Genomic DNA, 27360 nt, shown 5'->3' with positions numbered 1-27360 from the left:
CGCAGATGCAGCCGAGTACACGAAGACTTCTGCGTGAGTGGCACAAAACACAAGAGGATAAGGTTATAACGGGCTTCAGAAGTGGACCCCACGTAACCTCCCTATAAATACCCCTCTCCCCCAAGTGAAGAGGGGGGCGAAAAATATTGAGAGGAGAATAGGAGAGAGACAGAGAGATAGAGAAAGTGTAAGTGAAGCTCCTCCTACTACGCGAGCTTCCGATTATGGTAGTACTAAAATTCGAAAATTTAGTATATTCGGAGGTTAAAATAACACACTTTACTACCGATTATGGTAGTATCAAAGTTCGAAAATTTTAGGATTTTGGCAAAATCATATTTTGGGGCCAATATACATTCGGAAGTCAAATTTACTACCGATTATGGTAGTACTAATATTCGAAAATTGAATATATTCGGAGGTTAAAGTAACACACTTTACTACCGATTATGGTAGTACCAAAATTCGAAAATTTTAAGATTTTGCAAAATCACATTTTGGGGCCAATATACATTCGGAAATCAAATTTACTACCGATTATGGTAGTGTTAAAAGTTCGAAAATTGAGTATATTCGGAGGTTAAAGTAACACACTTTACTACCGATTATGGTAGTACCAAAGTTCGAAAATTTTAGGATTTTGGCAAAATCTCATTTTGGGGCCAATATACGTTCGGAAGTTAAATTTACTACCGATTATGGTAGTGCTAAAATTCGAAAATTTAGTATATTCGGAGGTTAAAGTAACACACTTTACTACCGATTATGGTAGTACCAAAGTTCGAAAATTTTAGGATTTTGGCAAAATCTCATTTTGGGGACAATATACATTCGGAAGTTAAATTTACTACCGATTATGGTAGTACTAAGATTCAAAAAATGAATATATTCGGAAGCTAAAGTAACACAATTTACTACCGATTATGGTTGTACCAAAGTTCGAAAATTTAAGGATTTTGGCAAAATATCATTTTGGGGCAAATATACATTCGGAAGTTAAAATAACACACTTTACTACCGATTATGGTTGTACCAAAGTCGAAAATTAAAGGATTTTGGAAAAATCTCATTTTGGGACCAATATACATTCGGAAGTTAAAGTAACACACTTTACTACCGATTATGGTTGTACCAAAGTTCGAAAAAAGCAAAAAAAAAAAAAAAATCCCTTAAATTTTTTTATCACCCGAATCCTGCTCAAACTACCGAATATCAAAGGGTAATTTTGTCATTACGAAATATGGGAGATAAGGGGTGAACACAATTTAGAATTGAGTGACCTTTTTTGTTTTATTGTTGGCCCCTAATTCGTTTTGAGTGGCCCCTAAAAACGCTAGGCAAAACAGGACGCCTGTAGATCTAATGTAAATAATATTTCCCCAGCTTTGAAATGGACATGATACTGTTTTCTTGATTCGTCTATGTTTTTGTTCAACTTTTACTTACTCTTTTTCGATGTTTCTTTTAACATTACAATTTTCTTCGATTTGACAGATACCGCAAAGCAAAGATAAGCTGTGGGTTGTCTCCTGAAGTTGGTCAGTTCACTAACTAATTTAGGGTTTCACTTCGGAGTTTTGGCATGCTTTATTTACATGGTTTCTATTGAATTTGTGTGTCTACTAGCGTTGCATGTGCTTCTGTAATTACAAACTTTAACATAAATGAAAGAAATTTTGGATTTCAGTAGATAATTTTAGTGTGGAGAAATCATAGATTTTAAGGCTATCCATGAAAGAACGGACGATTGTGTGCTCAGATTTTTGCTTGCTTTCTTTTGTTCTTTTGTTCTTAGGTTGGTACATATAGAAAGATCATTCACACGTAGAGTCCACCTGTTTATCTAGACTAATTTCCATGTACTTTTGTTGTTATATTTTGTTGAATCCTACAATTTCAATCTCGTCTGTGTTTTACTTAGATTCAGTATTTGAGTTGAGAAGAAAATGGGCAAGCCTCAACTCTTATCTAATGGCTTTACTGGAGATGATGATCACCACACAATTCATATGCTTGATGTTGATATGTTAAAAATTGAAACTTTCATGTGCGTTTTTGTTTTGTGTTTGTTGTGCTAGTGCACAGTGGAAAAGTTAAATAGAGGGGTTATCAGGATTTTATCGATTGCTATAATAGGCTAGTGTTCGATTCAAATGTTTGAAGTACTTTATAATGCAGTGGTCCTGCATCTAGATCATTGCTCGCCCTTAACCTTATTCGTTGCCAGAATATTTACCCAATTAGTTTGTGATCTTCCTTTGTCATATCTGAATGTGAAAGGTTAGGAGATGTCTACTCAGATGCATCCGGCGAAGGGAAAAGAAGTTCAAGAATCACATGTTGGATGTACTTCACCAAACTCGAGCAAGGTGATTGGGAAAGAAAAGGAGCATCATCGGGACATTACTTACGATATCAGAACGTTTACTGTCCAATGTGCAGCCTGCAATAAATGGAGGTTGATCCCAACCAAAGAGAAGTACGAAGAAATACGTGAAAACATCTCGCGTGAGCGTTTTGTTTGTGAAAGTGCCAGAGAGTGGAGGCCCGATATAAGTTGTGATGTTCCAGCTGATATCATCCAAGATGGGAGCAAACTTTGGGCACTTGATAAACCAAATATCCCTCAAGCTCCTCCTGATTGGAAGCGATTATATCGGATCAGAGGTGAAGGATCCTCCAGATTTGCAGATGTGTGAGTACTCCCTTTCATTTGTATTTATTTTCAACTGAATGCTGTATATATGAAATTCTATTCCTATCGCACCTGAAAATTATCCAGCTGCTTCAACCATCAATTTTCAAGAACATTCAGTTGTTCTGTCGTTTTCAGTTAGCAAATTCCTGTTTTGAACTCCTTTTTCTATATCTCAGGTATTATCTTACTCCACTGGGAAAGAGGCTGCGCTCTATGGTGGAAATCCAGAAGTATCTTTTTTATCTCCCCTTCTCAAGATTTTTATAGAACAGAAAGTGTGCTTCTAAGGGAAGTGAGAATGTAACAAACCTGTTTCTGGTGCAGATATATATTAGAACATCCAGATGGAGGACTGACTACGAGTCAGTTTTCATTTCTAATTCCAAAACCTCTGAAAGAAGACTATGTTAGGAAGCGCCCTACAACTGCGATGTCTTCTCCTGGTTTGTCCACGTTACAACCACTTGAACCAACTGAAGGTATGCAAAACAAATTCTTAGCTCTTTTAAGATGAACTAAAGATAAATGCATTATATCTTTTTTAATTGGATTCTATCTTAAAATCTAAACGTCATGTCAGGTTCTTTTTGGGCTTGAATTTAAACCTGTATAAATCACAAACTGTTAACAATTGAACACATTTTCTGATTTAGTGGTTGAATCTGTGAGTTAAATAGAAATTTGTTATGATTGATTTTCTTCTTTAAATCCTAGAGATCTATCTTCTTAAGATCAGTCTCTGTACAGAAATATACTTAATCTAGTACTGTCCACATAATTATTGTTGTTCATTTATGGCATTTCTCAAATCCGAATCCTAAACAAAAACTTACGTATATATGTTGCTGCAGTAAATCCCCTTGCATGGGCAGGACCAGCAAATGATGAGTTGCGAGTTTCTGATCGTAGAGGACTAAGCAACTCAAATGGTGGTGGTCCTGTATCCGAATCCACTCCTTTACCAGCAAAGAAACGAAGAACAAAATCGTTAGCCAGACTTGCACGTGAAGATAAACCCGAGTCCAAAGCATAAGAAAACCGCACCCACACCCATGCCAACCAGACAATATATCTCCTGTAAGGTTTTGAATATTTTGTACCTGTCCTTTTTTGGGTTCTTGGGGTTGTAAATATGCTGGGTGACAAAAGGTGACTGGTTAGATGCTCCACATTTCTGTAGAGTTTTAGTTTTTAGACGACTTCAGTTGTATATAGAAAAAGAAGTACTAGTACTACTGTTTTGTTCTTCTCTGTAGACTTCAAGTTGGATATCAAGTATTTTGTAGTTTGTCTAGCGACAACTTCCCTGATGATCCTGAGTCTTCATTCACAACTTACTACTATTTTTTGGTGGTTCAGTGGTTTATACACTTTTAAATTTAATGGAACTGTGTTTTGAGACTTAACTAGTTATTCCGTGGCTCTTGCTTTGTGCATCATTTGTCAGCTGGTTTCTCTGTTTCTTTGATTAAATGCAACTTTGATTAGAGCAAGAAATCCTAAAGATGCCCTCCCCTTAAAATGGATCTTAGAAGCAAGATTAGATTATTCCACTGCGAACTAAGAAATGTAAAAGATTAGATTATTAGCAGACTATTTGTTAATTTTTCTTGTGATTTTGAGGCGTTGCTTATTTGATATAGCATTTCAGGCATTCGAGTTAGACAATAAGACTTCAGCAGAAGTCGACTTCTGAAAGTTTCAATTGATTTCTGAAACATCTTTTCTTGTCAGATTATGGACACCACATTAGTAGCAAAATTGGCACATCCATTAAGACAATCATGAGACTTTTTCTCAAGCATTACATTACACTATTCTTATTGTGGACTCGATTCATTTTCTCTTGTCAGGCAAACTATGGGACTTGTCTCAAGCATTACAATGGTCACTCTGTGAAGTTATTAAAGGTGTCTTCAGAAATTAAAAACTACTTTGAAGATGCTATTATGGCGTCGAATGGTAAACTTATATTTCAAAAAGATGATTTTCATTACACATTACAACCCGAAAGGTAACCATTAATTTCATTACTTACACTTCCAGAATTAAACCTAGATAAGATATGAGCACTACTACTAATAAACTAGATCTAAATCTTATTATTACTTCTTTGGAGATTTCGAAGCAACAGATTTTCCTGCAAATTTAGGTTTCTCTGCCTCAGCCTTCCCGCTCTTCTTAGGTAACAATACAGCGTTAATGTTAGGAAGAACACCGCCACTAGCAATTGTAACACCAGCAAGCAATTTCCCTAATTCGTCATCATTCCTTATCGCTAAACATAAATGTCTTGGGATAACTCTTGATTTCTTGTTGTCTCTTGCAGCATTTCCAGCCAATTCCAATACCTAAAAACCCAATTCCAAAAATTACACAAAAATCAGAATCAAAATTAAAATCAATTACAAACCCCAGATTCAAAATGAAGAAAACTACTAAAAATTAGGGTTTTTTTTTTACCTCAGCAGCGAGATATTCAAGAACAGCAGCCATGTAAACGGGAGCACCAGAACCAAGACGTTGAGAATAACGACCTTTCTTCAAGAAACGAGTGATTCTTCCAACTGGGAATTGTAATCCGGCTTTAGCAGATTTTGTTACAGCTTTCTTTCTATCACCGCCTTTTCTTCCTCCATTACCAACAATACTTGCAGTTGCAGTTCCTTCCATTGATAACCTAAAATGATTTTGAACTTAGGGTTTTGATAATGAGAATTTCAGTGAATCGTTGAGAGATGGAATCGAATTTGTGAATCAAGCTGGTCTGGTTCGCTGGTTATTTATACTTTACTCCAGAAATGGATTTCTTTCTAGACTTGGTATTCGGTTCTCTTTAGATTTAATCAACGGTTGTTACAGCATGTTGGTGTATACAAACCAGCGATCCGTGTGCTTCATTATGAACCAATAACGTTTGTTCAATAATTTCTATTCAGACTTTAGGTTTTCTGATCTCTTTAGATTATAATCTACGGTTGTTAGTTTACAGTACCCAGTGATCCGTGTGCTTCAATACCAACCAATAAGATTTGTTGTAATGTGGATGGGAGGGGTATTATATATCCTTCTAAAACCACGACGGTAAAGTGTAAAAATATATCCTGCTATGCGTTTTTGTGCGTCTATCGTAGAGGGAGATGGCCAGATGGGAGTTTTTTCTTTTTTCATAATAGAGGAAAGTCTCAAATGTATTCATGATCAAGATTGATTACACTAATGACTCTGTCTCCATCTATTACAATAAATTCATAATTTTCAGACATATAATAATAATATTCATATCATTTTACACCATAGTCCCAAAGCTTAAAATGCAAAAAGATTCTCATCATTCCTAATCATTTCCAAGGTACCGTAGATTCGTAACAAGATTAGATGATCTTGGTTGGATCAACAATACCATATCCAAACCATGTAACAAATCCACAAACAATAGAGATGTTAAAATCCAAAAATCCAATCATTTCTCAAGATTTTTTTCAAAATCGCTGTAGAACAGATGTCTAGTAACAAAAAACGAATGCTTGAAAAAATTCAAAGGGTAGTGTCTAGTTAATATTTAGTTGCCCCTAAACATAAACCTCCATTCAGTCCTACCCCGCTGCAGGTAATAGTAAACATAGGTCCTAGTAGAGCTTTTTACAACTCACACATGTAACTTACATTTTCTAGTTGAAACTTCATAAAGAAAATGCCCAAGTGGATGTCAGTAAAAAGGCTTCACTATGGACAAAAGCACTATAGTTCTTTTTTTTTGTTTTTGTGGCGTAGAAGAAGAGTCAGTGGATCATCTTTTTTTACACTGCCATCTTGCTCAAGCTGCGCTATTTGGATCTCTTATTACTTTCAGAACTCCGGGTAATCGTTCCTTTACGATTAGTAACTGTCTCACTCATTGGCTCGGGTTGCAGGATAATGGTTACACTTTTTGTCAAGGCGCTTGCTTGTTTTGGGCACTTAGGAAAGCTAGAAATCGTCTCCATTTTGAGAAGGAAAAGCCAAACATTCACACAATAATTAAGGATGCTATCTATTGGTTCCAAATTTATTATCAGATGGATGATAGCTCAAGCACACCAAATCATCAAGATGTGATATCTTCGATTAATACAAATAACATCTTTGAGTGGACTTCTCCTCCAGAAGGTGTTATCAAGATAAATGTGGATGCGACTTTCAATCTTGGTTATTCTGCAGCTGCGGCGGTTGCCAGAGATCACAATAAGAACATCGTTGCTGTGGCTTCTACTATTCAATATCAGTCGAAACCACAAGTAGCCGAAGCAGCTGCATTTCTCCTTGCAACAAAGCTTGCTCAACAGATGCAGTTTCGCAATTGCATTATAGAAGGTGATTGTCAGACGGTAGTGGAAGTGCTTAATGGAGAAAAAAATGTTCCTTGGAGAATTCTAAGAATGATACAGGAGATCAAAAACATTTCTCAGTCGTTCAGATCAGTTACATACAATTTTGTGAAGAGAAAAGCTAACTCTGCAGCTCATAATCTCGCCTCATATGCGGTGAAGCATAGTGTCCAAGCTATTTGGACATCCTCCCAGATCCCCCCTTCTATAGTTTCTTGCTTGTCAGAAGTTCATACTTCTGACTACTTTTTCTTTCGTTTGTTCTTTTTTTTTTGCAAGACAAAAGAGAAGAGCATAGCAAAAAAAGAAAACTAAAGAAGAACACCCTCTCTGTCACAGAGAGATGCAATACACGAAGGAGGGGAAAGGGTTAACCACAATTCAAAAATGTGGTTTTTAGCCGCATAGCTAGCAAGAGAATGTGCAGATTCATTTGCACTCTTCTTCGCAAATTTAAACAAAACTCTAATAAAACCTCTGACCTTGTTTCTGATTTGCATGATTAAGGGTATGATTCTCCAGGGATAAGCTTTCTTATCTTCATTGAGGATCTTAATCACGATCTCAGCATCACTCACAACGATAATGTATTTCCACTCCTTTATCTCTGCAAGCTCAAAAGCCAATAAAATAGCTTTGGTCTCCGCCTCAAGGGGAGAGGAACAGTTATGACCACAAGACCCACCGACTTCAAATTTAGCTTCAGAGTTTCTGATTACAACAGCACAAGCACCAGTGTTGGAAAAGAATGTTGCATATGTATTTAGCTTTCTCCAATGAGTTTCAGGTGGCTCTCATTTGTCTTTGTTATGAACTTCAATACTACGCCTCTCGTGTTGTTGAGAGATATATTTTGGAGGTGTCCATATGATAATTGAACCAATAGTAAGCCTCATGAAGGATTCCAGGAATAACAGGTTCAACATTATAAAAGATTTTCTCATTCCTAGCTTTCCAAATGGCCCACATGATGCAACTGCCCATTCTGAACACTTTTTAACACCATTTTCTTGTATCCAAGATGAAAGCAGAGATGTTATGGTAGTATCATTATAGTATCTGAACCCCAGAATTGATCCAAAGAAGGCTGCTCTGGCAACATGATATTTAAGGAATAAGTGATCTATAATTTCTGGGCTTGTGCACAGCCTGCAATCTTGATCCATTTCTACAATGAACTTGCTCATATTTTTCAGATTAGTTGTACCATGTTGAAGCACTCTCCAAATAAAGATGTGCACTTTAGGGACAATATTTTTAATTTTCTCGAACACTTCCAAGGAAATAGCTCATTGTTGCTTCCAGAAGTAGACGGTCTAGTCCTCTTTAGCGAATGTATAAAGGATTTGGTGGAGAAAATACCGTTAGGATGTGGTAGCCATAACATCTTGTCTTGAATTCCCTCTTTCTCAGGTATGTGTATACTCAGAATCTTGGCAGCAGTCTGCGTATCAAAAAATTGGTTCACAAGATTTATATTCCACCTGCTGGGGTTTTGAAACCATAGCTCGTGCACTTTAGTAACATTGTTCTGAGAATTTTGCTTTTCAGGAATCGGAGAATTAGAATCTAGTACACGGGGATCATGGAATATTTTGATTTTTCCCCATTTCCCACAGTCCATTGGCACCTATCTTTCATATCCTTTTTGCATTCAAGAATAGATTTTCATGTAGAGATACATCTCCCTGTATACTTGACCTCCCAAAGACTTGAATTTCTACAGTACTTAGCTACCATTATCTGGACCCATATGCAATCACGAGTCTCTATAAATTTCCAGATTAATTTTGCAATTTGAGCTATGTTTATATCATGTAAATCTCTTATACCCAAGCTGTCATTTTCCTTGTCGCCGAGAAAGATATCCCAGTTGATGAACTGAAGTTTTCTAGAGTTGTAAGTGTGACCCCACCAAAAAATTCTCAGGATTCCAGATAATTTTCTTAGAATTCCTTTGGGCAATATGGAAGTAGACATAAAATACGGAGGAATCAAACCCAAAACATCCTTGATTAGGATAGTCTTACCGGCATGGGTGAGGAAAATTCTCTTCCATTTAGCCAATTTGCTTTCGAATTTATCATACAAAAAGTTAAAAGAGATGAGTCTATGCATGTGCTGGCTTGAGCAGAAAAAATCCCAGATATTTGTCATTCATATGCATTTGCTTCACTCCTAGGGCATCAGCAACTTCTTTTTACATGTCATCACTGACACCTTTACTGAATAGGATACTTGATTTGTTGAGATTAGCCTTGTTAAAGCATTGCTCGGTCGAACTCACAAGTGTTGCTATCTCAAGCTTGTTGTCAAATTTAGTTATCAATACATCTTGATTTCTAGTCTACAATTAGTTAAGTCTCGGACTAGGATAGAAATGTAGTTGAGAAACAGTGGATCACGGCAGTCATCATTGCGTTCTATCGTTTGAAGGCGAAGATCAACCGAAGCTTTTGAAGAACTTCATCAACAAAAGGTAAGTGAAGACTGAACCACCTATTTCTCATGTTATATTCACTTTTCTATCATTGAGACGATGTCGCATAACTAATTAGACTATCATGCATATACAAGAATTTCGAGTCAAGTTTATATTTATAATTAGTCCTCGAAATATAATGACTAAGCTTAATGAACATTTGTTCATACCTAATGAATTTCGGTTAAGGACAATTTATTGTTCGAAATCAAAATCATGATTCAAGTTTTATCATTCGAAAATATCCTGGAACAGTGATATGTGTCCTTGATGTTATTCGGGAATGTTTTGAATCGATATAGAGATAAATATAGAACTACTATAAATTCGGATACAGTACAGTGTAAACAGTCCTACAAACTTGGAAAACTGTTATAAGTCTGAAGCCGTATTACATGTACTCGTACACGTAGCTGACTAGCTATATATCGACTTGCAGATTTGTGGTACGCATATCCTTATGCACACCATGTAAAAATATGTTCAACTCGTGAAGCAGATCGGTACGCATACTCGTATGCAAACCATTGAGGAACTTTGGTCACGAAACCGGGTGAGTATCCATAACGGTACATGTACCAGAATAGTTATGTGTTCCTGAACTCGGTTGTCTATCCAAACCGGTACACGTACCAAAATAGTTATGTGGACTCTGGAACCGGTCATAGTCTTAAGGTATCCATACCAGTACGCATACCTAAATAGTTATGTTAACTCCGAAACTTGGATTGGCTTGTTAGCTTACAAACCGGTACACGTACTATGACTAACCTAACCCACGAATAGCTATGGTATTTGTACTTTGTACACCTACTAACCATGTCGATTATTTTCAAGTTTGATTAAATATTATTTCTAAGAGATAATTAGCATTTGATCAATTTTGTAAAATACCAGACTTATTTGATCACATGGTTCTGACTCAAGGTTAATGTCTTAAGTGTTCATGAAAATGAATATGAAGCTTTTAAGTTCAAATCGGCTAGTTTCAGATAACCATGTTGAATATAGTATTGATGCATGGTTCGGTTACGGTTTCACCTAACCGGAGTGTATATCTTGTTTATGTAAATCAGATTCAAAGATTCATCAAACGCTGGGTATTGATTGCTTAGTTCTAAAACTATATTAGCTTAAATCTAAAGCAACCTATGCTTTGAATGTCTACATAAGTAGAACTTAGTATCAACTGGGATATTTGAATCCTGACACTACTTTTTGGTGTGTCCTAGTTGTATCTAGAGTCGTCCTCTTCCTAACCCTTTTAGGGTAGCGACTATAAAGACTTCATAGGGATTAGTGAAGCCATGCAGGTCCAGTTATCTTTTCTTGATAACTCGAGTATCCTGATGTTGGTTGATATGCTCACTTGATCAAGGTAAATAGAAATCATCAAATTTCTCTTCGTCTCAAACTTTGTTGATTCCACAAGTTTTATACTTGTGAGGTGAATAATAATCTAGGATGCACTTCGGGTTGCATAAATCCGAATTTTGAGGTTAGATAGACATTGTCTATAGCTATCAATTTTCAAACCACCTTGATCGAAATCTTTTTGATCGTAAACGAAATCATATGTAAGATTAATCTGTGAGAGGCAAATTGGTTCAAAGTCTTCAATTGAGTTGAAGCAACTCGTAATTGGTGTGACGCCAGCTAAGGGAATCAATTATGCAAAGTGTACCTTAATCAGTGGGAGACTCGATTAGGGATCAACTACATTCCAGTCCGAAGTTACTTGGTACCAGGCTAGTGTCTGTAGCGGCTTAATACAGTTTGGTGTTCAATCTGGACTAGGTCCCATGGTTTTTCTGCATTTGCAGTTTCCTCGTTAACAAAACTTCTGGTCTCTGTGTTATTTCTTTTTCTACATTATATTGTTTATCTTTAGAATTGAAATGTTACAGGTTGTGTGTTAATCAATCGTAGTAGATACATCCGACCTAGTTTGTTGGACACGACTTGATTGATTCTTGAACATTGGTCTTTGGTACCGTCCAAGTAATCTCTTTGTAATTAGGTTCACGGATTTGATTCTGTAAACGTTCTACTTGAAAGAGAGAGATACAAATCTAGATACCATTCCTTAATTGAGTTGAACTCTCAGAGTTGTATTGAGTTTGTCCATACAAATTGTCTAAGAAAAAGTTAGTGTATTTTGGTACCCCCGCGTTTTCAAGCATGTTGACCTGACCAACTAGCATAAGTTTGTAGAATTTGTTATAGAGATCCACAGTTTGGTTGTCAAGAGCTCCAAATAACAACAAATCATCTGTGAACATAAGGTGAGAAACTGAAGGAGCCCACCTGTTAACTCTGTAGCATCTATATAGATTTTTCTCTTTCATTCTTCTCATCATCCAGGATAAGCCTTGAGAGCACAATATGAAAAGATATGGAGAAAGTGGACATCCTTGAAAGAGTCCTCTCTCACTTTTTAAATAACCCTCAGGAGTACCCGTTAACTATGGTTAAGAATGAACGAGCGAGGACGCAATGCATAATGAGGGCATGAGTCTCTCCCGTGATTCCATAACCTATCATACATTGACTGAGAAAATTCCACGACACCTTGTCACAAGATTTACTAATGTCTATTTTTAGCGCAAATGATCCTAGGATAGAATCAGATAAATTCATGGAGTGAATGAGCTCTTTAGCAGTAAAAATATTGTCAATAATGCTTCTACCGGGGAGAAAGGGAGACTGAGCATTGTCTACAGATTAGTTTAGGAATAGTTTAAGTCGTTCATCTAAAATTTTGACCACCACCTTATAAATAATGCTACAAAGGGCAATTGGTTTATACTCCACGAGAGTGGTGGGTTGTTTTTCTTTGGGTATAAGAGAGAGATAGGCGTGATTCATACCTGCCGGGAGTGATAAAGACGCAAAACACTGTTGAATGAGGGAAGTAACTTCAGTTCATACTTTGGACCAACATTTTTTGTAGAAGATTGTTGGCATGCCATCAGGTTCGGGAGACTTCAGAGATCCCATATGACTAATAGTACTCCAAACTTCCTCAGTTGTAGGAATCTTGTCGAGTGTTTGTTTTGCTCCGCCGTCAGCTGGATGGGAGAAGAAAAAGGAATTCTTGTATGATGGTCTTAAACATAATCTTTGAAAATTGAGGAGAAGTGATTTATCAAGAAAGCAGGTATAGATTTATGATCAGAAACCCAAGAGTTATTCTGCATCTTCAACGCTTCGATAATGTTCTTTTTTCCTTCTATGCTTGACTACCATGTGGAATACTCTAGTATTTCAATTAAAGTTGGGGACCCAATTGGATTTGTTCCTTTGTTGGTAATATTTATATTCGATAAGTGACGGTTGTTTAACTTTATTCATAAGAATTCGCTTTTGTTTCCTGGTATCCTGGATATGAGCCCTTTTCTGGACTTCCAACAATTCATCTTACTTGTCGTGAGACATTAGCGAAAGTTTTCCTTCCCCATTTAGTCAGGGACTGACCCAACTCCTTGGTCTTTTGCATAACATCACCGTTAGAAGCATCCCAACCTTCATTAAGAAAATATGGATGATCAATCCAGTGATACTCGAATATTTAGCATAGCTTCCTTTTCCGCATAACCCTCTCAGTGTTAAGGTATATAGGAGCATGATCACTCCCAATTCTAGGTATATGGAAAACAACCGCTTCCTTGAAATGCAACCACCAATCAAAAGAGCATAAGACTCTATCTAGCCTTTCAAAAATAGGATCTCTTTCATTAGCACAATATGTCCAAGTGAATGCCGGGCCACTATAGCCTAGATCAATGAGTGCTTTATCCTGAATCATTTTTTTGAATTCTCTATTATAGTAATCTTTCTTCGAGTACCTCTAATATTCTCGTGAGTTACAACAATAGAGTGAAACCTCCAATCATTCACCATATTGGGTTGATGTTGGCACATAAATAGAAAAATTGGCTCAAAAGTTGTTATTGTTTTTGTGTTGAGGGGGACCATAAACACATAAAAGGTCCCAAACCGGAGCAAGTAATTGATTTATTCTACAATGAATTAATTTACTACTACTAGAAATTACATATAATTTGATGTGATCATGCCAAAGAATAGCTAGATCCCCACTTCTACCATTACAACTAACATAGCTAAAAAAATTATAACCTAGATAGGGAAGAAATCTCTCAGCTTTAGCATAATTTAAAAGTGTTTCAGAAAGAAAAACAATACTGGGTTTACAAGCCATGAGGAACCTCGAAAGTTCCACGAGAAGATTATCATTGAGAACGTGGCTGATTTTGGGTAGCCACCACACCCTTCTTAGGAGGAAGAATTGTCTTAGTTGCTTTCGCTTTAAATTTCTGAACAACTCCATCAACATCCATTAGAGTAGCTCCCCGTTTCTTTCTGATATTATTAGCTTCAATAGCCACTCCTTTTGTGTAATTAGACCTTTCCCGAGCTTCTCTTATCAATTTTCTTCTATATGAGCTGCTTGAGCTTTGAGTATCGAACGACTTTTCAGTATTTCCATTATTAGGATTTTCTGCAAAGTGATCAATTGGGGATTGTGAAGAAAGAATTTCCCCTTTCGAATTATTGATGATTTTTTTTATAACCTCATGGGCTTTGGGTAATTTCTCCGGGTACAAAATTTAGAAGAAGCAGAAATGTTATAAATTGAATAAAATATGCTATCAAAACTACTTTAGTTGATGGGGATAATATAAGCAATTCTTTTGTAGATTATTTCAAAAATCTCTACTCTTCCCATCCCCAACACTAGCAAGATGAAATTCTCCAACAACTCCCAGGGAAATTTTCTGAAGATAATAACCAACACCTCAACACCCACCTTACCGTTGAGGAGATAAGAATGATGTGCTTCAAATTGAGGGAAGAGGCCCCGGGCCCTGATGGATTTACTAGTTTGTTCTATCAGAAGCACTAGTATATTGTATGAGAAATTGTTGTTGATATGAACAGGGCATATTTCCAAAGTGTTTAACCACACTAATATTACTCAGATACCAAAAGTTTCCCTAACCGATCTGGTCTCTCAATATAGACCCACATGCTGTGTAATTTCATCTATAAGATTTTGTCTAAAACTTTGGTCAATAGACTAAAACCCTTTATATATAATCCGATCTCTCAAAACCTGAGTGTTATTGTCTCAAAAAGTAGTATCTCTGATAACATTCTTCTAGCTAATAAGGTTATCTACATTGTTAACCATCAGAAAGGGAACAAAGGCATTGCTAGCTTCCATTAAGCTTGACATGTCTAAGGCATATGGATGGTCTTTTCTTGAGAAACTCTTAACTAAAATGGGTTTATCTGACCATCGGATTAAACTGATCAACCTATGTTTTGTTTGCAGTGTCTTACTCTGTTATTTAAAATGGTGTCCCGTATGGTTTAATTAGTCCGGAGTGAGAGAGATAGGATAATGAGACCCTCTATCTACTTACCTATATATATTATATGTTCTAATGCCTTGTCGGTTTATATAGACTCCCTAAAAGAAAAGTCTTAGTTGAAGGCATAAAGGTCTGCGAGAATGCCCCCAATATTACCCATCACCATTTTTTGCTGATGATTCTCTATGCTTTCTAAAGCTACTGTCAAAGATTTTCAAACCATAAAAGACTATCTTCACAAATATTGTTTGTCCTCTAGTCAAGAAATAAATTTTAATAAGTCGGGTATTTTTGGTTAGCAAAAAGATTTCAGAGAACATCATGCATAGGTCTTGCATTCTTAATATCCATATCCGTGATTTAGGAGAAAAATACCCTGGTACTCTGATTGCTTTTCAAGCTTCTCAAATTCAAACTCATAGCGCATTCTGCAGTTTGTAGATGCCAGAATCTCTTCTTGGTTTCATAGACATTTATTTCATGATGCTAGGACTTCTTTAATTAAGATGGGGGATTTTTTGATTCCTAATTAGTACTTTGTAGGAAGATGGATATTCACCTTTGTAAGTTCTGGTTGGGGGACGCTCTAGACCCTAAAGATAGAAAATTGCATTTGCTTGGATATAATATATTGTCCAAGCTTGAGGGATGTCTAGGTTTTAGAAAAGCTGAGCTGAATAATCTGGCAATCCTGGCTAGAAATGATAGGAAAATCATTAAGAATCCTAATTGTTTGTTGGTATTATCTTAAAGCTAAGTATGTACTTTCCCAAAATTGATTTTTTAAGTGATAAATGTCTTAGTAGTTGTTCTTGGATTTGGAAATGCTTGCATACTATAAAAGAACTTATAAAACCTTTTATCTCTTGGATTGTTAGAGATGTGAAGCTTATCGATCCTTGGTGTGATAAGTGGATACCAAATTTGAGATATGCTTCTACCAATCCTATAGTCCCCAAGACACTGGTGTTAAAGTCTCTTACTTCATTAATCATGAGACTAGAACTTGAAATATTAGTAGATTAAATATTCATTTTGATAATGCTTATGTTAAGAAGATTGTCACCATTACCTTAAGTAAGTTGTGCACTCCAGATAGGAGGTATGGGGAGCTTTCAAAGAATGGCAGATTTTCTGCTCAATCTTCCTTCTTGGGACTTAGAGGGTCTAAGCCTCCCTTATAGTAAACTTTGGAAGTGCATTTGGAAAATTATAGTCTCACATCGTGTTCAGGTATTTCTCTGGAAATCTGCTAAGAATGATATTCCTGCTAAAACTGTTCTTCGTACTAGAATGCCTATAGTCTGCTGATTGTTCTAGATGCTCTGATCCTCATGAATTTGTTATGCATGCTCTTGTTCTTTGTCCATTTGCTAGTAATGTGTGGTTCATATCTTCTCTTTATGTGGATACTTATGTTTTCTTGGATAAATCTCTGATTAATTGGCTTGTGTTATGGGTTGTGGATCATGTTAAGAGACTCCCAGATGAATGTCAATGTTTATTTGTTACTATTTTATGGTTTATTTAGATTAGTAGAGACAATCTAGTTTTCAATAACCTGAAAGAAACTTCACAACTAAAGCTACATTTTGTGCATCAATCATATTTGATGTTGAATCTGCTGCTGCTGCTGAAGCTAAAGCCAGAGATATTTAGGTTGTTCTAAAGAAAGCGTTAAGCAAAAGCTTACTCACATTATCGTTGAAAGTGATGCGAATAATTTCATCAACCAATTTTCAGCTAGGAGGTTCAATGGAGATTAAAGAACGAATGCTATTTTCAAAAATATTCAGTTGTTTCCTTCCAGTTTAGTTGCTTGGTTTATTTTCTTTTCAACCTCATTTATGCAAATTTGTTTCTCATGCATTACCACAGTGGGGCAAAACAAACAATACCTCTATATACTGGTCTGCACCTCCAATCTGACTCAATCCGATTGTTGAGGAGGATCATTAGCCTTTTTGAAGGGAAAAAAAAAACATGTTTACGGTGAACTTCCACACCTTATATAACGTCTTATGATTAGATATAATCGGAATGCAACTACGATGAACAATACGACAAGTCCTTTCAGTAATTCGGTAGAAGTTTAAAAAGAGTCAAAGCATGCATCTCTAAATTCAAATGGAGTGATGATGAGACAATTGGAAGCGGATAATACTGCTTTATTTGCTGATCAAATGGTAATTCAACTTCATCGTTTAGTTCTCTGTGTTTGGTGCATACAAAGTGAATTGAATCTCTAATTGAGATGAATTACTCCATTATGGATTAATTCTATCGATGGAGACCCTAAGAAAAAGTGATTGATTCAGCTAGCAGTTAAGAATCATAAAACTTATATGGATCACAAGTATGGGGTATAATATCATCAGAAGGGAACATCAGAAATAAGAGAGAAAATAACGTCTATTCAAAAGTAATGCAAATACGAAGAAAAACAATCAACTAATGGGGTCCTTTTTTGCTTTCCTGTTTTTCTATTTATTTATTTTTTAATTTTTAATTTTTTAATTTTTTTTTCCCTTGTAGAAATGGCTTCACTAATGTATATTAAATATTGCTAACTGCGTGTTTCCTGTTAAGCTATTTCTTCAAAATTCGAATGGCTTTACTATTTGTTGCTTTCAGAGATCACCAGCTTCTTCAATAACCTCTACTTCATAATATTCAATGAAAATCATCAGTCAATTACAATAAGCTTGCTGTAAGCCTCGCCAGAGATTGCTCTTTCCATGACAACCAATGGTGTCATGTCATTCACACCTTCTAAAAACAATTTCACCAAATTCTTGGAAAACCCACTCACCAATGCCACACCCTTCTGGTTACTCACCACTGGTGTTGTGCTTTCGAGTCTCTAAGGTTCCAAAACACAATCTCAGGAACAGACGTTTACCCATACCTTTTAAATTTCCTACATATTGCCTCATAATCAGTCTCCCAGTCATTCTTTGAAGCTTGATAAAACTCCATAACGCGGAAAACAAAAAGTCTTTTTATCATCTGGTCTTCTCTTAAATTCCCTTCAACAACGACTCGCAATATTAACTTGAAAACCTTTTGAAAATTAGTTGACATTTTCCAATCCATTCTCTCGATGGACTTTAACTTCGAGCCGAGGCTATGACCTTTAATCTTATGCAATTTAGGATCAGTACTAAAAGTTATCAAATGCCCTTTCCATGGGTCTTCACTCAATTCCGATATTAACAAACCAAGAGCTACAACCACCTCCAATGGAGTTCCTTACATACTTTAGTTTACCAACTTTCGATAGATCATCCACCATTATTTTCCATTGAAGCTCCGCGATGCTACAACCATCGCCATCATATTCTAAAGACTTGATAATTTGGTGGGGTAATAATGCTCCAGCAACAATCTTTTTGTCTCCACGTTTAACACTCTCTAGATAATCCTCAAACCGTTCTTTACCATGTTTACCAAATACACCCTTGTAATTTTTCATTGCAACTGACGGAACTCGGTTATATGACAATTCTTTCCAGTTATTAGAACTCATATAAATCTCAGGCGATTGCAATGTTTTACGAAGAGTGACAAGATATTCTTTCCTCAACCTATCACGTATCTTGTAAGTGTAATAAGCTTCTTTAATATGTTCATACTCATGACTTAAATTACGCGGAAAAACTCTTCTCGCAATACCCTCGCACAACAATGTAGATTGATCGAAGGAATAATCTAATGAAGGACACCATTTCGCTACTAAACTGATCTTTTTAGGTTTACCATATTTCAAGAACTCTAAATCCGAAACTGAACATTCCGCAAATAATTCAGAAATATTATCATGCAAGTATCTGTAGTCAGGATCGCGATTATACCTTTCCATCGCCTTTTTTGCTTTCGCAGCTCTCTTTTCCTTCCTGAGAAAACTAGCTGTTTCCTTCCTCAGTTGAACCCTTTTCAACTCATCCGAAATTCTTTCTTCCCGAGATTTAGTAATACTAGAAGTTTTGAATCTCTTATCGGGATTTAATGTAGATCTTGTTCCCTACATCTAAAATTCCCAGATTTGTTTTTCCTCCCTCTCTCTCTCTTTTGAATTTCATGGACATCGATACCTTCAAGCAACCTATAAAGGATTTCAGGCAAATCTTTGAAATAACCAAAACCAGCAATATATTTAAGATTACAAGCTAGGGTTCTAGGATGATGTTTATGAAGCCATAAAGCAGCAGCATAGAACCCTTCTCTATCTGATTATCCTATTTCTCTAATTCCTCTCAAGTTATAAACTAGCTTAAGAGATTTCAATGGGTTATAATTCCAAGATAATTCTAATCTTTCGGTTACACTTTCAGCTGGTGTATTAGGAACTACATGGAAGAAAAAAAATCAAGTAACGGGTTCCCACTAGAATTGAAAGTTGGTGATCCGTTCTCTGTATATCCTTTATCGGAAACATGGGAAGCATCAATTGCTGGATTTTGTTGTTTGATATAGATTTGTGGAGGACTAAGAAGCTGATGATGAACAGTTGCAGAAAACATTATTTTTCATTGAACTGAATTTTTTGTTTTACTTCAGGGAAGGGAATAGATTTGGTATTCAGAGGTGTAGGGAAGAATTGATATAAATAAGGTGGAAGAAACTTGGTGGCCAAGAAATCGTCGACTTACCAAATTCTTTACCGATAAAAAAAAAGAAACCGTCAACTTTCCTAGTCGGTTACTGACTAACGCCTTTGCTATTCTAAACCTGCTTGAAGCTAAGGGCACACAGTGCCGAAACCAGACGAACTGAAAAAAGCTTGACTGCATACAGAATGTTAAGTCTTACACACACAATCCAGACAAGGATATATATAATAAGAACTGAGAAAAAGAGATTAACCAGACACAGAAAACAGAGCTACACAAAGTGCGTACGTATTTTAGCCAGATCAAATACATACGCATTTTGTGCAGCTCTCATATAGCACAAGGAGTGCAATATTTACTTCCGAATAATTACGCATGAAATTTTAAATTCAAAGTTTCAATTAAGGCAATGGGTAAATCGCATAAGATATATTGCAAGAAATACTAATGAAAGAAGATATTTGGTTCCTTTTGTCTGGTTTTCTGACCCCACCAACAGCACTACACAAACTCTTATAACAGCGTTTACTACATTTCTAATCCTTTTCTCACTACACAAACTCTTCTAACACCGTTTACTATATTTCTAGTTTTTTTATCACATATCTCTTGTCTTCCTTCTTAGTTCTACTACTACTGCTATCCCATGAGATTAGACCCCCATTTATCTGGAAAGACCCAAACTTTTCTACGCAACTGTTACATTGTTCAAAGCAGTATTCCGTTTCTCACCTTTTATTTACTTATGATTTTATAGTGAGGCTAGCTAGAACTAGTGGCAGTGTCCTAAATAACACTCTTTGGTTCAACAATCAACTGAGATGTAAAAAACATAGGTGGATTCTGTTGGTTAAACTTCAACATAGAAGTCATTAACAAGATGGTTAGGACAAGATTAGGAAATTGATGTAATCCTAAGGGAATTAGAAGTCATCTAGTTCTAAGAAAAGGAAAGACATGTAATAAGGTAATAGGACTAGGAAAAGGAATTCATAGTTCTATATATATATATATGATCACCAAAGTTGTGGTTGATCATATGAGCAAGATTAGAGCTTGTGTTTAGTTTCGAGAGATTTTCTAAACATCAATAAAAAGAGTTGTCTTTATATAAGCTAAGTTTCATCTTGCAGTTGCCATTAATTGGTATCAGAGCTTGTTTTTTGAGCCATGGAAAACGAAACCACCATTGTGGGTGCAAAACAGTTCATGCCACCATCAATACAAGTTGCAATCCTCAACGCCACAAACTACACAGTATGGGCCATGAGAATGAATGTACTGATGAAAATCTACAAAGTTTGGGAAACAATTGATCCTGGTACATTGGACCCAGACAAAAACAATGTTTCCATTGGATTACTCTTTCAAGCAATACCAGAATGTCTTGTTATACAAGTTGGTGAACAGGAAACTTCAAAGAAAATTTGGGATGCAATAAAGGTACGTAATCTCGAAGCTGATCGAGTTAAAGAAGCCCGTCTGCAAACCTTAATGTCTGAATTTGAAAGAGTGAAGATGAAAGACACTGATACTATTGATAGCTTTGCAGGAAAGATATTAGAGATAGCCTCAAAAGCTGCGTCACTTGGACAATCCGTTGATGAAGATAAACTGGTAAAGAAGTTTCTCAATAGTTTACCAAGATCCAAGTATATTCATATCATAGCTTCTCTCGAACAAGTCTTAGATTTAAAGAAGACTAGCTATGAAGATATAATTGAAATATTGAAAGCATATGAAGAGAGAATCCTTGATGAAGAAAACAATGGAGAAACTCAAGGAAAACCCTTGTACACAAACTCTTACCAACAAAACTCTGCGACAAGAGGAAGAGGTCGTGGAAGAGGTGGTAGAGTAAACAGAGGCCGAGGAAGGGGAGGAAGGTTTAACTCACAAGATAGAACAACAAGTCAGAATGATCAAAACCAAGGGAAAAAAAAGAAGGATAGTTCAAACATTATTTGTTACAGATGTGATAAACCAGGACACTTCTCCCCTGTATGACCTGAAAGAATACAAAAGATGGAAGAAGCAAACAAGAATGAAACAAGGGAAGCAGATACAACTCTTTTCATGCACGAAGTTGTATTCTTAAACGAAGTGAAACTAATACCAAAGAACTACGAATCAAAGTATGGAGAAGGAGGAATCTGGTATTTAGATAATGGATCCAGCAATCACATGACTGGTAAGAGACACTACTTTTCTGAACTCAATGAAAAAATCAAAGGACAAGTGAAGTTTGGGGATGAATCTTCTATAGAAATTGAAGGGAAATGATCAATTCTATTTCAGAGCAAGACCGGAGAACAGAATCTTGCCACAAACATCTACTTCATCCCAAACTTACAAATCAACATTCTAAGTTTAGGACAAGCTACATAAGTTGGATGTGATGTTAGAATGCGACAAGATTATCTAACAGTTCATGACCCAAGAGGAAGACTTTTAGTTAGAGTCTCACGCTCACAGAATAGACTCTACAAGATAAGTCTCATGATTGGAAGGCCATTGTGTCTGAATATGAGACTGGAAGATCAGACATGGAAGTGGCACGCAAGGTTAGGACACATAAGCTTTAGAACTTTAAAGGCAATGTCTCAGAACAAGATGGTTCGAGGGACTACCACAGATAAATGATGAAGCAAATCTGTGAATCATGTTTAGTTGGGAAACAAACGTCAAGGTTTCCAAAAGCAACAACATTCAGAGCCTCAAAGCCATTAGAGCTTCTTCATGCTGATTTATGTGGTCCTATTACACCACAAACCCTTGCAAATAACAAATACATATTTGTTATTATAGATGACTTCTCAAGATATATGTGGTCTATTCTTATGAAAGAAAAGAGTGAAGCATTTGACAGATTCAAAGCTTTCAGAAATCTGATAGAAAAAGAGTTAAAAGAGGAGGTCAAAATGCTTAGAACTGATAGAGGAGGAGAGTTCACTTCCTTAGAGTTCAACAAGTTCTGTGAGTCAAATGGAATCAAAAGGCAACTCACACACCATATACACCACAACAAAACGGAGTGGTGGAGAGGAGAAACAGGACTCTAATGGAGATGACAAGAAGTTCTTTAAAGGCTATGCAGGTACCTAATTATCTATGGGGAGAAGCTGTACGACACTCCACATACCTAATAAACAGGATACCTACGAAAGCTCTGAAAGACATGACTCCATATGAAAGTTTGCGAAAGAGAAAACCAAACATAGATCATTTAAGAGTGTTTGGTTGCAAAGCATACGCAAAAGTTGATTCTGCAACTCTTAAGAAACTGGATGATCGATCTCAGACTCTTGTGAATCTAGGAATTGAGCCTGGATCCAAAGCTTACAGATTATTCAATCCAACAACGAAAAGAGTGATAGTGAGTCGAGATGTGGTATTCGATGAAAAAGCAAACTGGAACTGGAAAGAAACTAATGATGGACCAAGTAGGGATCCAGGAATGTTTCACATGAGATGGGGTCAAGTAATTGATGAAGGCGAAGGACCCATAATCATCAATACCAATGGAAACAATGATGTTAATCAAGAAGAAGAAGAGAATAATGAAACCACTGAGAATAACGAAGAAGTAGAAGAAGAAGAAGAAGAAGAAGAAGAAGAAGAGATCGATGAAATAACTCAACCCATTCCACTGCGAAAATCAACAAGACAGATACAAAAGCCACAATATCTGTAGGATTATGTTCTTCAAGCTGCAGAAAAATGTGAGATTATGCTACTTTTTGTTAATGATGAACCAAGGAATTTTCAGGAAGCAAAGGTCTCGACTAAATGGACACAAGCATGTAGAGAAGAAATTATTTCAATCAACAGAAACAAGACTTGGTTTCTAGTTGATAAACCAGGTGGGGTAAAAGTGATTGGTCTTAAGTGGATCTTCAAAATAAAACGGAATGCTGATGGTACTGTCAATAAATACAAAGCAAGGCTTGTAGCTAAAGGATATGTACAAGAATCAGGCATAGATTTTGATGAAGTTTTTGCACCAGTTGCTATAATTGAAACAATACGATTATTAATTGCAGAGGCAGCATCAAACTCATGGGAAATTCACCACTTAGACGTTAAGACAACATTCTTACATGGTGAATTGCGAGAAGATGTGTATGTTGAACAACCAAAAGGTTTTGAAGTAAAAGGACAAGAGCATAAGGTTTATAAGTTATCAAAAGCTCTATATGGTCTAAGACAAGCTCCTCGAGCCTGGAATACAAAGTTAGATCAAATCTTAAGAGAAATCAGATTTGTTAAGTGCTCTAAAGAAACATCAGTATACAGAAGAGAAGAAAAGGGAATGCTTCTTGTGATTGCAGTCTATGTAGATGATCTATTTTTGACTGGCAACTCCCTTAAGGTGATCAATGAGTTCAAGAGAGAAATGTCATCAAAGTTTGAGATGTCAGATCTCGGAAAACTCACTTATTACCTTGGCATAGAAGTCCATCAAGGAGTAGATGGGATTCAGATTAAACAAGAAGATTATGCAAGGAGAATTCTGAAAGAAGCAGGACTTGAAACTTGTAATCCAACTAAGATACCAGTGGAGTTTGGACTTAAAGTTTGAAAGGCACAAGAAGAAGCTGAGATTGATCCAACGAGTTATAGAAGAAATGTTGGATGCCTTAGATACTTGTTACACACAAAACCAGACTTGGCTTTCTCTGTGGGAGTAGCAAGCCGTTATATGCAGAGTCCACACAAGTCTCATGGTGATGTAATAAAGCAGATATTGAGATATCTAAGAGGAACAATCAACTATGGATTGAAGTATGGTCGAGGAGGATCAAAAGGAATTGTTGGGGTATAGTGACAGCAGTCATAATATTGACCAAGATGATGGAGAAAGTACAACTGGTCATATATTTTATCTAGGAGAAGCACCTATTACATGGTGTTCACAGAAGAAAGACATTGTAGCCCTCTCATCCTGTGAAGCTGAGTTTATGGCTGCAACAGAAGCAGCTAAACAATCAATATTGCTTCAAGAACTGTTGGGTGAAATCAAAGGAAGAGAATCTGAAAAAATTCTCATCAAGATTGATAATAAGTCTGCAATTGCACTCACTAAAAATCCAGTGTTTCATGGGAAGACGAAACACATTCACAAAAGGTATCATTTCATGCGAGAATGTATCGAGAAGGAGATCATCAACGTTGAACACATACCAGGAACTGAGCAGAAAACAGATATATTGACAAAGGCATTAGCTCGGATCAAGTTTGAAGAAATGAGACAATTGATTGGAGTACAAGATATGTCACGGGTAAGGTTGAAGCTTAACGGGGAGAATGTTGGTTAAACTTCAACATAGAAGTCACTAACAAGCTGGTTAGGACAAGATTAGGAAATTGATGTAATCCTAAGGGAATTAGAAGTCATCTAGTTCTAAGAAAAGGAAAGACATGTAATAAGGTAACGGAAAATGGGTCATTTGTCCAAATATTTTTAAATCACGGTTCAAATGGACGAGTAAAAAATAGTTTGGGTGAAATGGCCAAAAAAAAAATAGTAAGGAAGAAACTGGTTTCATCCTAGCTTAAATTTAAAAAATAGCAAGGATGAAACTGGATACATCCTGTGTAAATTAAAAATAAGAACAAATATTTGAAAATGGGGACGATGAAACTGGTTACATCCTGCCTATTTTTACATTTTTGTCCATTTAAACAGTATCAAAATCTAACTGTCCATTTCACCCAGGAATTGTTGATTTTGGTCTTTTTAACCAATTTTGTGATAAGGTAATAAGACTAGGAAAAGGAATTCATAGTTCTATATATATATGATCACCAAAGTTGTGGTTGATCATATGAGCAAGATTAGAGTTTGTGTTTAGTTTTGAGAGATTTTCTAAACATTAATAAAGAGAGTTATCTTTATATAAGCTAAGTTTCATCTTGCAGTTGCCATTAGATTCTCTTAAGATGCTACCACAAATGATAAAGTCAGAATTGATGCAGAGAGAAGTGTTTTCTAATTATTTTAAACAACGCGTTCATGAGCTGTCAGAACTTTCTTCTACAAGATTATGCATTGGGGATTTCCAACCAACAAAGTCCTAATAAGTTTAAGAACGCCAGTTTATTTCAGAAATAATTATGAAAGATGGAACTATAAACAAGAAATAACTAGTATTACTCTAGTAGTAAAAGAGAAACGCTGTCCCGCGCGGCTTTGCGAGAGAGCTAAATAAGCAAGCAGTTCTCTGCCGTAGGATCGTGTTCCCTATCGTTAGATCACATTTTTTTATCCCTTTCAGAAAACTAACAGCTGTCAAATATTTGGTATTAGAAACAGGTCCTTGTGTTATGAAAAAAATTAAAATACCATCCAAAAATCAATATCTACTTTCTACAGTGAACAAAAACCATTCCTTCATTAACACAATTTCTGAGAGAGATCTTTCTAGAAACTAAAAGAAAAATTTATGAGAAAAACCCAATACCAAAAATGTCAGATATATTTAATGTGATCAAAGATGATAATGATTAAAGCTCACCAATCACACCTAGATTTTCAAGCAATTGAATCATTAAATTGAAGACGATGAATAGATGAGTATCGGACTATGGTTGCCGGTTCCGATTGAGGAAAATATCGGTGGGAAATCGATTAAGGGATCAATCGGGGAAACATTTTGTTATTATGCCAAGGGAAAAAAAAGATAATTAGGGAGAAAATTGGGGAACATCTGATTTTGTATAGCTCAGTTAGTGGGATTTGGGTTGTTTCTTCGTCTTCTCTGATATACTTAATGTTCTTTATCTTCTTTTTCTCTTTGTGGGTTACTGAGTAATCTTGAGAAATTAAAAAAGACGTAGATAACGATGAAAGTTCGATTTAATGAATCAGGAGATAAAATGGTTTCAAGTTGCGAATTGTTGTTGCTGGTAATGAAAGTGTAGTAAGAATCAAGAGCTAAAAGGGTTCAAGTTTTAATGAATCGTGTTTAGCTGGCGAAATAAAAGTCCGATTTTCTTAATGCTAATGAAGCATTTGATGAATTTCATCTTGAACTCGTAGTGGAGTTTTTAGATTTGGTTCTGATGACGGTGATAAAATTGCCACAATCGCAAGAATTGAGATGAAAATAAGGACATTAGATGAAATAAAATGAAGAATAGGGATCTATTTTTAATACCCAGACTTTACCTGCTATACTTTTCGATTATAAAATAAAATGCATGTGATCTAACGGTGGGGAACAAGATTCTACGGCAAAGAAACTGCTTGCTTATTTAGCTCTCCCGCAAAGCTGCACGGGATAGCATTGCTCGTAGTAAAATAGAAGAAGGGCATGAAAAAAAATGCATGAGAAAGATGTCGTGATTTTGACTTCTTTTAGAGTAAACCACAGTCAGATACTCTCAAGGTTACCAGTAAAATTTATATTAAGATCCAATGCATATGTAAGTCTGGGTGCAATCCAGGACCTTGATTTCACTAAAGTTCAACTTCAACATGCTATTGAAATGAACAATTCAAGTGTAATGCTATCAATAAAAATCATTAACAGTTACGTCTACTCCATAAAATTTATGTTTATCACATATGAATATTATATTATGCTTGTTGAGATGGATCTTCCAGGAATGATAAAGATGTGGTAATCCATTTTTACAAGTTTACTACATAATGTTCGTGCAGATGATAAACCAATTTCTGTATGGAGCAGAGGTAACAAATACCAATATGTTATTCTGATTGATAAGCATGACATTAAGATTGCTCATCTAAATAAAATGTTCTACTGGTACATTTTTTCTTTAATTTTCTACTGTC

General features: G+C 36.0%; 3 protein-coding genes and 1 pseudogene across 5 annotated transcripts; 2 read left to right on the top strand and 2 right to left on the bottom strand.

Annotated features, from left to right (window-relative positions):
* The first annotated feature begins 1345 nt into the window (after positions 1–1345).
* On the top strand, positions 1346–4101 carry LOC113362801 (methyl-CpG-binding domain-containing protein 2-like). 3 transcript variants are annotated; one of them, XM_026605293.1, is made up of 6 exons: positions 1346–1364; positions 1495–1538; positions 2281–2695; positions 2875–2928; positions 3023–3177; positions 3550–4101. In XM_026605293.1, exons 3-6 carry the CDS (start codon positions 2289–2291, stop codon positions 3729–3731), a joined length of 798 nt encoding a protein of 265 aa, XP_026461078.1. In that variant the 5' UTR covers positions 1346–1364; positions 1495–1538; positions 2281–2288; the 3' UTR covers positions 3732–4101. The 3 variants fall into 3 exon arrangements, with proteins under 3 accessions (XP_026461078.1, XP_026461079.1, XP_026461080.1); XM_026605294.1 differs by lacking the exon at positions 1346–1364 and having other exon boundaries at positions 1422–1538; positions 2286–2695; XM_026605295.1 differs by lacking the exons at positions 1346–1364; positions 1495–1538 and adding an exon at positions 1552–1795.
* A 544-nt stretch (positions 4102–4645) lies between these two features.
* LOC113362802 (histone H2A.1-like) lies at positions 4646–5520 on the bottom strand. The gene is made up of 2 exons (XM_026605296.1): positions 5162–5520; positions 4646–5049 (listed from the first exon to the last, which is right to left on the bottom strand). Exons 1-2 carry the CDS (start codon positions 5369–5371, stop codon positions 4804–4806), a joined length of 456 nt encoding a protein of 151 aa, XP_026461081.1. The 5' UTR covers positions 5372–5520; the 3' UTR covers positions 4646–4803.
* A 1236-nt stretch (positions 5521–6756) lies between these two features.
* On the top strand, positions 6757–7380 carry LOC113273191. The gene has a single exon (XM_026522949.1). It carries the CDS (start codon positions 6757–6759, stop codon positions 7378–7380), a length of 624 nt encoding a protein of 207 aa, XP_026378734.1.
* Positions 7381–17632: 10252 nt separating this feature from the next.
* On the bottom strand, positions 17633–19469 carry LOC113273189 (annotated as a pseudogene).
* Between the last annotated feature and the right edge of the window lie 7891 nt (positions 19470–27360).

This window comes from Papaver somniferum, chromosome 4, assembly GCF_003573695.1.
Source record: "Papaver somniferum cultivar HN1 chromosome 4, ASM357369v1, whole genome shotgun sequence".
NCBI classification, from domain to species: Eukaryota; Viridiplantae; Streptophyta; class Magnoliopsida; order Ranunculales; family Papaveraceae; genus Papaver; species Papaver somniferum.
This window is presented reverse-complemented; position numbering and strand designations above follow the sequence as displayed.